This window comes from Coregonus clupeaformis, chromosome 9 (genome assembly GCF_020615455.1).
Source record: "Coregonus clupeaformis isolate EN_2021a chromosome 9, ASM2061545v1, whole genome shotgun sequence".
NCBI lineage: Eukaryota > Metazoa > Chordata > Actinopteri > Salmoniformes > Salmonidae > Coregonus > Coregonus clupeaformis.
This window is the reverse complement of record NC_059200.1, coordinates 51,959,406-51,971,496: the sequence shown is the minus strand read 5'-3', so window position 1 is coordinate 51,971,496 and position 12,091 is coordinate 51,959,406. Positions and strand designations below refer to the sequence as shown.

Below are 12,091 nucleotides of genomic sequence, written 5' to 3'. Positions count from 1 at the left end.
ACATTTACATAAGTGTTCAAACCCTTTACTCAGTACTTTGTTGAAGCACCTTTGGCAGCGATTATAGCCTTGAGTCTTCTTGGGTATGACGCTACAAGCTTGCCACACCTGTATTTGGGGAGTTTCTCCCATTTCTTCTCTGCAGATCCTCTCAAGCTCTGTCAGGTTGGATGGGGAGCGTCGCTGCACAGCTATTTTTTAGGTCTCTCCTGAGATGTTCGATCGCGTTCAAGTCCAGGCTCTGGCCGGGCCACTCAAGGACATTCAGAGACTTGTCCCAAAGCTACTCCTGCGTTGTCTTGGCTGTGTGCTTAGGGTCATTGTCCTGTTGGAAGGCGAACCTTCGCCCCAGTCTGAGGTGCTGAGCGCTCTGGAGCAGGTTTTCATCAAGGATCTCTCTGTACTTTGCTTCGTTCATCTTTACCTCAATCCTGACTAGTCTCCCAGTACCTGCCGCTGAAAAACATCCCCACATCATGATGCAGCCACCACCATGCTTCACCGTAGGGATGGTATTGGCCAGGTGATGAGCGGTGCCCGGTTTCCTCCGGGCTGTCATGTGCCTTTTACTGAGGTGTGGCTTCCGTCTGGCCACTCTAACATAAAGGCCTGATTGGTGGAGTGCTGCAGAGATGGTTGTCCTTCTGGAAGGTTCTCCCATCTCCACAGAGGAACTCTGGAGCTCTGTCAGAGTGACCATCGGATTCTTAGTCACCTCCCTGACCAAGGCCCTTCTCCCCCAATTGCTCAGTTTGGCTGGGCGGCCAGCTCTAGGAAGAGTCTTGGTGGTTCCAAACTTCTTCCATTTAAGAATGATGGAGGCCACTGTGTTCTTGGGGACCTTGCTGCAGAAATGTTTTGGTACCCTTCCCCAGATCTGTGCCTCAACACAATCCTGTCTCGGAGCTCTTCAGACAATTCCTTCGACCTCATGGCTTGGTTTTTGCTCAGACATGCACTGTCAACTGTGGGACCTTATATAGACAGGTGTGTGCCTTTCAAAATCATATCCAATCAATTGAATTTACCACAGGTGGACTCCAATCAAGTTGTAGAAACATCTCAAGGATGATCAATGGAAGCAGGATGCACCTGAGCTCATTTTCGAGTCTCATAGCAAAGGGTCTGAATACTTATGTAAATAAGGTATTTCTGTTTTTATTTTTAATACATTTGCAAAAATGTCTAAAAATCTGTTTTCACTTTGTTAATATGGGGTATTGTGTGTAGATTAATGAGGGAAAAATATTTATTTAATCCACTTTAGAATAAGGCTGTAACGTAACAAAATTTGGAAAAAGTGAAGGGATCTGAATACTTTCCGAGTGCGCTGTATGTTAGCTGGACTGGTGCTGGAGCTGCTAATCTGGCCATAACATTACGCATGACATGAAACCGGGAAAGTTGGGTAATTGACACTGAAATCAACCTAATGACTCATAAAACAGGATTATAACGGGCATATTTAGAGTAAAACACTACCTGACACACACAGGCACAGGCACACACACACATATATCCACTCATATTATTCACCCTCTGTCTCTGGTATCAGTGATGGAGCAGGGTTGGCGGTTGTCAATTTTATGTGTGTGTTCCGATTGTAGTCATCTGTCCATCATTAGTGACAGGCCATGTGATAAAACGTGTGAGACAGGTGGTAGACGTCCTCAGCCCTGCGTGGATTTCCTCTCCTCTCCTCTCTCTGGGTGAAGCTAGTGCTCCATCAATACACTCAGTCTGTCACATTCTTTTTTCTTTCTCCCTCATCAGACTGGCTCTGCCCTGGAAAACACGACCCCCAATGTCCCCAAGCCTTTGGAGACTTTGACCTTCATGCCGGCAAAACTTTTAGAGTCATGTGCAGAATGAATCCGGTGTACACTGGAGAGAGCCCAACCTGAAATTCCTTCCCTTCCTGTTTTGGAGATGAGGCTTTGAGTGAAGGTTCTCCTGATGCCGCATGTCATGGATGTGTTAGATATTCTATACAATGCACACGCTTTAAACTGGAGAAAAACAATCCACAACCCTGAGTCCTCATCTCTTCATTCTACTCTAAATTCTGCTTCTGGCATACAGAAATAACAATCAAAATTCGACTTTATTTCCATTCCACTTAATTTCATATTTTTACCTCTCGCTATAAACAAATGCCAGCCTGCATAGTAATAGTAAATTCAGGTCTGTTTCTGTTTAAAAGCAGCGGAGAGCAGAGTGCCCTGGCAGTATTGCTGGAATGGCCAGCCACCACTGGTGAACTTGGCCGGTTACGGTTAGACACATATAGTATGAGCTGTATGGAGATGCAGCTGTGGAGAGGGTGGCTGAGCATGTGGCCTGACTCCAGATATTATAATAATAATTAATAATTGATTGGATTTATATAGCACTGTTCTACCAACTGACGTACTCAAAGCACTTTACATAGTAGGGGGAAATTCACCTCATCCACCATCAATGTGTAGCACCCACCTCAGTGATGCAGAGCAACCATTTTTGTGCCAGAACTCTCACCACACGTCAGCTAGACAGGTGAGGAGTGATATATGCCAATTAGGAATGAAGAGGATAATTAGGTGGCCATGATGGAATGGGGCCAGGTTGGGAATGTTGCCATGACACTGGGGTTAACACCCCTACTCTTACGATAAGTGCCATGGGATTTTGAATGACCACAGAGAGTCAGGACACCCGTTTATCATCCCATCCGAAAGACGGCACCCTACATAGGGCAATGTCCCCTTCACTGCCCTGGAATTGGGATCTCCTTAGACTAGAGGGAAGACTGCCCCCTAGTGGCCTCCAACAACACTTCAAGCAGCATCTGATCCCCCATCCAGGGACCAACAGGACCAACCCTGCTTAGCTTCAGGGGCAAGCCAGCAGTGGGATGCAGGGTGGTATGCTGCTGGCATATGTGTGGATGTTCTCCCTGGCACTCCTTCATGAGACCGATAGTTTGTGTGACAGCGCTATATACCCCTGTCTCCTCAGCACTTGCACATGGGCAGGATGGTGACATGGTCCATTTGGAGTCGGGGAAAGAGTAAGAGAAAGAAACTCATAACACGAAGGTTGTAATTATAGAAGAAGAAAAAGGTGTCTGGGGGACTGATGGTTGAGCTCAGGGATTTTGACAAGCGGAGTGGAATAGATTGGATCCATCTCGTTACGCTGTTCTTCACACCCACATCTCGCCCTCGCCGAGTGGGGGTGCTGGCAGAGGGAGGGGGGTGCTGGTGGGGTGGTAATCCTTTTTAGATTCCATGGGTCTGCAGAGAGGGTGATGAACAGACAACAAAATGACTCAGCAGCACAGGCATGTGGCATCATCTCTCAGAGGTGAGGTGATGAGGCTGGGGTCCCTCAGTGGTCAGGGATAGAGTGGTGGATACAGATACACGCTGTGGAGAGAACGCTGCAGTGGGGATGGATAGACCCCAGAAAGGGCTGCTGTTATTGGCTTGGCTTTTCATTGTTAGGAGAGACACTGTCGATTCTCGTAGTCACACATTTGTATTCACAACAGTGTTGCTAGAAGCTGTGAATGACAAATCAAACAGACTTCAAAGATGGAAACACGCCGGGAGATCAGTGGGAATAAAAGCTTTTTATTTCATAGTGCGCTTTTGTCCATGCAAGTGTTTGTGTGTGTGTGTGTTTGTTTGTTTGTGTGCATGTGTATTAGTTTCTGTCGATAAGTGTATGACTAACATGGTGTGTATTAGAGAAAGAGCCAAGTGTCAGTGTTTACACACCTATCATTTGAGTTGTCTCTCGGGGATGGGGGAGGGGTGGTGTTGCACAGACTGCACACCTGCTTTTAGCTTCCTGTAATCCTGTCCTCAGATTGCTGTGAACTGCCACTTAGTTGCATCAGTCAGAGGGGGTGTAGCCCCCAGGGAGCAAGGCCCATGGCTGTTTTCATTACCGGTTCATCAGAGGCTGGTCCTGCCAGGGGACCAACCGAGCGGGCCTGAGCTCCTCTCCTCCATCACATCACGGCCCATCCTCAACCCCAGCATGGCCTGCTTTCCTCTCCTCAGCCGGCCCGGCAAGCTCCATCCCTGGCCCCTGGGCCTGCTCCACTTTGTGGTTGAACTTGAAAGCCTTTAGACTTAGCTGTGTTTGCGTTTGCAGGAGAGGGAGCAGCTGACATGGGCGTATTACAAGAATAAAGGGTTAAATAAATCTGCCACACCCAGTCTCAGTCCCCAAACTGTCTTTCTGAAGTCTCTTCACCTGTTAGATTCATAGAATTCATCAGACTCCCCAGACCAATTTATTTCAACTTGATCTTTTTTGGAATGTCACATTGAGTTTTGATACATAACCAAATGAAGTGAGTGGTAGCCAATAATAAATCATTATACTGCATTATTCCACCGGGGGTATCTCTCTGGGCTGTTCGTTGATGAGGGTCTAACTGCCTGTACAGAACAGAACAGAACAGAGCAGAGATGTGATGTGAAGTCGGAGCGTCCTGCTACTGCAGAAGAGACAGAGACAGAGACGGGGGACTCACGGTGCCGTCCCGGTAGCATTGAGGTCATCTCTCATATGAGTCCTTCTCTAGGTAATATTATACATCACTTTGAGGAGCTGAATTATAGATAAAGATTACATAAATTGTTATGCACCATCTCATGAATTTCTCATCTAACACATTTTCTGTTAATTATTCATGTTTATTGCGGGGCCGAAAATGAGTTTGTGAAAGATTTTCCCCCAGATGTGATTAAGCAGTCTAAGTGCATTGAAGCGACACAGAGCATTTAACACTTGCCATGCTAGTTTATTGACAGACTGATTAACCACTGATTACCTAGCTTACATTGTTTTCCATGTATGCATGTGTCTTTAGAGAGGCCTGTGTTGTACCGAAAGACGCTAGGGAGGGATAGGATCCCGAAGGCAAGGATCTATTAATGCCTCTGTAGAATTTGGGTTCTTGTACTGAATGAACTGAGGATGACCAACAGCTTGAGGGGCCCGCCTGTCATTTAGGTATATTTTGACTGTCTCTTCGCCTCATTGGCAAGCTTTTATTCAATCAGCTAATGATTATCTAGGTAAACCTTGGGAGTTGTACAGGCAGTGTGCAGACAGCAGTAAGGAGTGCAGTGCTGCTGCTCTTGTCTTTGAGCTAATGCATGCAAAGTGCCTGCTTTTCTCTGATCCTTTTCCTACACTCATCCCCATGGGCACATTTATAGTGTGCATAACTATAGCTGCACAGCCAGCCTGATTTGTTTACTTTGTTTAAATGTAGGATGACTGTGTGCACGCCTTAAGGAGATGGCTTGAAAATAGTCATTGAGAAGTGCTATTTTTAGAATAGCATCATTTGATTGTTGTTAAATGATGTAATAGAATGGACAATTGACTGTATTTGTCTTTTGGCACCATCCTGGGTTGAGGAAGGTAGCGCCATTGCTGTGGAGTACTGTATAGAGGTGTGTCTCCCTGCAATACAGAGCCGATATGCAGTATGGCTCCCCATGCATAGACCTTATCAATAATTCCCCTTTGAACTCTGCAATGGTTTATAGCAAGGGTGCCCTCTACAGGCTGAGTAGAAAGACGACAGGTTTCTTGCCAGCATCGACAGAAATGCAGTGAATTGTGTCACATTAGACAAAGCTTTCAGAGAGAGCTTATTATTGATAACGTTTCTGGACTTCTTTGTCCCTGATCTGTCCTAGGATCAGCAGCAGCAGCCCAATGTCTCGATAGCAAAGTGTATCTGGGACATAGGCCTAGTGACTGCTGAGGGTGAAAAGAAAGGTTGCAGAGAGAGATGAATGAAGGAGATGTGGATTGAAGGAGAGAGATTGTGACAGATAAGCAGATAGAGGAGAGAAAGAGCGAGAAAGCGGGAGTAAATGGATTTAGTGGAGAAAGGCTGTTCCATCTCTGCCCCTCTGTGGCAATAGAGAGAGGTTAACAGTGGCGTGGCACAGGAGCATAGACTGCCTGCCTGACTGCCTGCCTGCCTGACTGACTGACTGCCTGACTGCCTGTCTGCCTACAAGTCAAGCTGAACAGCTCAGACAGGAGCGATACTGAGGGGCCCATCCTGCTCCATTCATTCTTCTCAGCCTACTGTCTGCCTCAGCCCTCAGTCTGTGCTCCAGCTCACTGGAGAGGGGGTGGGAGGAGATTTAGGTGGGCTAGTAGGGCACAGATGAAAGTGAGTCATTAACACTAATACTGCATACGTCTGCATCGTTGTGTGTGTGTGTGTGTGGACGTGTTTATCTATACTTATGGGGACAACTGGGGACATTTTGTTGGTCCCCACAACGTCAAATGCTATTTCTAGGGGTTTTGGGTTAAGGTTAGAATTAGGTTAGGGTTAGGAGTTAGGGAATATACGATTTTGAATGGGACTGAATTGTGTGTCCCCACAAGGTTAGTTGTACAAGACTGTGTGTGTGTGTGTGTGTGTGTGTGTGTGTGTGTGTGTGTGTGTGTGTGTGTGTGTGTGTGTTTGTGTGGCCTCTCTGCTTGCATGCATACTCCTGTGCCTGTACATGCGAATGTCAGTGTGTGTGCTGGTGTGTGTCCATGTGGAGTAGGGAAAGAGGGACTGGGTAGAATATTAAGACCCCCTCTGCCTCTCCCCACATAGCCCTTGGACCACTCTGCATGCTGTCATGTAGATGACCTTAGGAATACTGACTGACAAAACGACTGTTCCTTTTATTATCATAGAGCATCGATCTGTCTGACTTGTTATAGTGAGGTTGATGTGTGCTTCAAGCAGATTACATCCCTGTCCCAGCCTAATAGCTACATTTTTGAATTTTGATATATCTGAATGATCTACTCTCTGGGTTTCGCTCTGTGCAAAAGGTCATTGGCAGCAGTAATTGGAGTTCTGAGGAGCAGATGAAAAAATTGCTGAGATATTAATCCAAGGTCTTTTCCTGGCAATGAATGTAAGAGCTGGTTAACTCAAGAAGAATAGTCATCTTTGCTTATGTCACTTTGTCACTGAATTCATAGCATTATATATATTATTTTTTATTATTATTCCGATTCCGCCTATTTGTCTTTTTTTAATCAAGATTTACGATGTCCCAGCATTTAATCCAATATACAGGAAGGTATTGAGACAAAGCCAGTTTTCACTTGAGTATTGGAATGAAGTGATTTACCTAAAGGCCATTGTGATTAAGTAATGAAGTGAGAGGCTGATTAAACTGTTCTCCTGGGCTGTGGTCTTACAGTCTACCTGTGTGAGCAAGCTGCCTGGCCATTGTGGCCAGCCCAACCCAGCACAGGTCAACAGCTCAGCTCTGTGTATTAGTGGTATATACACTACTTTATTCACACTATACTATTGTGCTCTCTCTCTCTCACACAACTCCCTATCTCTCTCTCTCGCTCAGTTCTGAATCTGCTGGGGCTCAACTGGCAGCTGAAACCGGCCGATGGTCACCTGATCAACAACGGACTGAGCACTGGGCTACCGGGCAGGAGCGACGTGGCAACAGTGCCCTCCGGAGGCAGAGGTAAGAACAGCCAGAGTCTGCACGGCTACCGCCCCTGGCCATGGTGCTCAAACCATCCACTACACTACACTGAGGCTGCATGGATGGCTGGAAACTGTACTGGGGGCTCTAACAACTAGTGAGGCCTGCAGAACAAACTGGTCTGGTAGCTCTGGGCTAGATTTGTTTATGAATGGAGGGAAGGATGTAGTGGAAACCTACAACCTGCTAATGTGCAAGAACAAACAAACAGAGAAGAACAAGAAGTGCCTGGCTTTCATTTGTTGATGAACAAATTACAACGAGTTCTCCCTTTTCTGCTGTCGGGAGTGTTTGAATCATATTGAAGCTTACCCTGTCTAGTGCAAAACTCCTAATAGAATACTAATCACATCAACAGAGCTTACACAGGTTCTATTAAAGGAGCTTTGCCAATTGCATTAGAATTCAGATGATTTACCTTGTGCTTTGAAGTTTGCAGTTGGAGCGTATTCAAAGGATGACACAAGGCTGACCATCCGTCCACCATAGTGCATGTAATGCCTCATTTCCCTTGTGAATTAGTAACACATTAGAAAGGAAGTCTTCAGCCCTCAGATAAATCCTTAGTAATTCCTCACACATACCAATGCACATTTTGTTTGATTGCTGTTAAAACGCCATATCACTCCCTCCTGTCTGTGGAATTTGCTGGCTGCGTCAGAAGCGCGTCTTAATTTAGGAGGACTGTAACGACACATTCCATCTAATCCAGCGAGAGGAGGCGTAGTGTGGGCGGAAGGAGCTGTGAAATCGCTCTCGGAGACTCGAGCTGTGAACTCGTCCTCTGAAGTGTTTTTCCAACAGTGTGACGTTGGCTTTGATGGAGGGCCGCTGGAGTGGCTCTGAGGAGCCGCCAAGCACGGGCTGTCTGATGAGCCGACACGCACTCACACACACAAACACACAAACACACACACACACACACAAACACACACACACACTGCATGTCTGTGCCAAGCTAGTTTGTTTAAGGCAGACGCTGAAATTGAGCGTTTGAATTTGCTGGGCTTCATGTCATTAGAGAAGGTTGTGGAAAGGACAAGATATGAGTGAGAGCACATCTGTCATCTGTTGGGAATGGCATCAAACACCTCTTTACTGAGAGATACAGCAGTCATGTTGGGCTCTCCGGAGTTTGGCAGGACTGGGAACAGTTTTTCATAAGACTGTGTTGTGAGGCAGACCTCAGACTAAACGGTTGATGCCTCCCTAACCTCCAGGGCTTGGATCCTGGTGTCTAGATGAGTTGAGGTCACTCTGCAGTAAAGACAGAGAGAGGGAGCTGTGAGACTGTGCTGGAGGCGAGCCAGAGCATTGTGGGTAGTGTGATTCTCTTGCTGTGTGTCTGTGATCCTCACTGTCAGGAGGACTTTGCAGATCTGCCTGATGTGTTCAGGAGGAATAACACCCCTGCCTTAATACTGTGGGAGGAACATATCGCTACCCAGGACCTTGTTTATTTCTCTGTCTCTCTGTATCTCCCTTCACTCTCTCTCTCTCTCCATCCCATTCTCTGTCTATCTCTCTCCCTCATCCATTTTTAATACAGCCAGAGGTTTCTCAGCTAGGAAAATAAACTATTTTGGGTTAACTGCTCAAAAACAGAGAGGGATAGCAATGCTTGCAGTTATAGTTAATACTAGGAACTTCATGTTCCTGCACCAATTTCTCAAGTGTTTTGAAGGGGAGATACAGTATGTTGCACTACAAATGATGGTGGACTACAACGATTTAGCAAAGTCTTCACTATTGTCGACCCCCTCAGTCCCATGAGAGCTGCATGACAAACAGGTCTGGGAATACTGCCATCCTCCTCTCCGAGGGAGGAGGATAATGGTAGCAGATCTTTAGTTCCTCGCCGTCCCCATAGGGAAACGGAGCTACAGGAGCTGTGTGATGCTGCATCCGACAGTACTACAGTGTAAACATTCATCTAAAACCCTTTTACTGTGTGAGATGATTAATAGTGTCGTAAATACACACCTTAGTAAAACAGCATCTGTATGTTGGTTTTATCCGCTATGAAACACAAATATTTGCATTGCCTCTCCATAAGCTGGAGACATTGACTTTCTTCTGGGTTTCATCACAGCAGAGGTGTTCTTTCAACAGAGATCTGAGGGATACTCACAGGGACCTTTACCTTGGATTTGATATGTCTAACCTACTCTTTCTCTCGCACTCTCTCTCTCTTTTTCTTTCCCCTCATCCTCTCTCTCTGTTATTCTTTCACTCACCCCCTCTCTCTCTCTCTGTCTCTCTCTCCCTCTCTCTCTCTCCCCTCCCCCTTCCCTCCTCCCCCTCTCTCCTCCCCCTTCCCTCCTCCCCATCTATCCTCCCCCTTCCCCCTTCCCTCCTCCCCCTCTCTTTCAGGACCATGGGTCTACAGGAACAGTAGTATAAGTACAGGTGAGCTGGATGTAGGTCGGCGGGTGAGCCAGGACATCCCCCCAGGAGTGTTTTGGCGCTCCTTACTGCACCTCCGCCAGCCCCTGTTCCTCAAGTTTAACATCTCCCTGGGCAAAGACGCACTCTTTGGGGTGTACATCCGCAAGGGTCTGCCCCCCTCCCATGCACAGGTACCCAGCAATGGCCATCTATATTGTTTTAGACCTAGATAGGTCATGTTTTAAGACCTGGATATAGCTATCATAGAAGTATATTACATATGTCACAGATATGTTATAGACCTTGACATTATTCCACCTGAATTTAATAAACAGGGTTTATTCAGCAGAATTGACTACTTCTTACCATGCCCCTTCCTTCCGCACTCCGCACTAACCCTGTTCTCTCTGTTCAGTATGACTACATGGAGCGTCTGGACGGGAAGGAGAAGTGGAGCGTGGTGGAGTCTCCTCGGGAGCGCCGCAGCATCCACACGGTGGTTCTGAACGAGGCCATCTTTGTTCAGTACCTGGACCCTGGCACCTGGCATCTGGCCTTCTACAACGACGGCAAAGACAAGGAGTCTGTCTCCTTCAGCACCGTGGCTCTAGGTGGGTGCTGTTATGGTATTTACCTGCTAGCTCTATATTTCTATTTTCTCTTTGTAAAGGCAGGGAAAACATTTTAGATTCTGGTAGTAAGTAACACCTCTGAGTTCTACAAATGTACCATTCCAAGTTTGCAGCCCTTTTGGCCAGATAGGGTTGGACTGATATTGGGAGTGAACTCTGAATTTGAAGGAAAGGTTGGAGATTGAGTGGGAGAGATTGAGTTATAAAAGATGTATCCCTGTGGAGTCCTCTCCGTCTGTACGCCCCTCCTGTCACACAGTTCGCCATTGCTTAACAGTAAACAAGCATGCAATAGCTGAGAACAATCTAGAAAAGAAAACACAGGAATTTTTGCGCTCGCTTTGGTATTGAAGTTTTCATGACTGTCGGGAGCTCCCCCGAAGAAAAACACTATCTCTACACGGCACGCAGTCTCTGGTGCAGTAAAGGCATGAAACAACATCTTTGATTTAGAGATCAGTTGGAATGATAACCAGCGATGAGAAAGACTGGTCTGAAGGATGATGCTACTGAAAAGAGAACACAGGCCAACAGAACAGGGCGTGGGCTTAAACTTGACTAAAAGAGAGGGGAAAGTGGGCTGAGATGGATGGGTCGGCTTGGCTACTGGCTACATTGATATGCACAAGGTCAAAGTGGAGTTTTTGTATTCAACAGTAGACTCTCTTAGTACATGAATACACATCTGCTCATTATTCATTTGCCTTATATGCTTCCGTGAACCTCTAATCGTCCATGGGGAGGCACACAGGACATGCAAGAGTGGCAGCAGCATACAGTGGTGGGGTCAACTCTGCCACTGGCATACTGCCGTAGGGACACTGAGTGATTGAGGCAATTATATTACAGTAATTGTACTTAACTGAGCAGTGGGGATGAGTAATGTTGTAATGGGGGAGGTTTTCACTTGTGGCAGGGGGGTGGAGGAGGGAGGGTGGTTGGAGGACATTTGGGGTATGCTAAAAAGAGTTGTAGTGTACTGAATCATTTGAATAATGTGTTAGACAGTCACGCCACAGAGGCATTTTGAATTATCTGTGCAGTGCATTTTCTTTTTTGGGGGAAAAGCTTAGCTAACTGTTTCTCTACTAATGGATATTTACAGAGACATTTTTTTTATAAAAATGCCAGAATCTCAAAAGATTATCTGTCTTTACCCATCCTCTTAATACTGAGCTGTAATCTTTGTATAGCTATACAGTATATGTTGACAGCTGCATCTTTTTGGATAATGTCAATGAGTCCACACAGTATAGTGCTTCATTGCATTCTTCCATCAAACACTTGACGTTCTGCATTAAACTCTTATTATAACAGACTATTGTATTAGCTATAGAAAGGGTAGCGGGTTCAGCCTCCAGTAAAACGTTAATGACTGTTAATTATTTAGACGTATCTAATTATGAACGGTAAGGAGGTAAGAGGTGATGAGGGAGGAGGTCTGCCTAATCAAAACAGGTGAGGGATAACATAGAGGGAGGTGAAAGGAGAAGGAACAATCACATACTTCTCTATTAATATTATATC

The 12,091-nt window shown here is 46.1% G+C and overlaps 1 protein-coding gene across 1 annotated transcript in view; it reads left to right on the top strand.

Annotated features, from left to right (window-relative positions):
- LOC121574077 (teneurin-2-like) overlaps positions 1–12,091 on the top strand; it is an 80,729-nt gene that overhangs the window by 44,896 nt on the left and 23,742 nt on the right. The window contains exons 5-7 of the mRNA XM_041886659.1: positions 7,401–7,523; positions 9,918–10,123; positions 10,348–10,543. Of these exons, the coding sequence (XP_041742593.1) occupies positions 7,401–7,523; positions 9,918–10,123; positions 10,348–10,543 (525 nt within the window). The remainder of the gene's footprint in view (positions 1–7,400; positions 7,524–9,917; positions 10,124–10,347; positions 10,544–12,091) is intronic.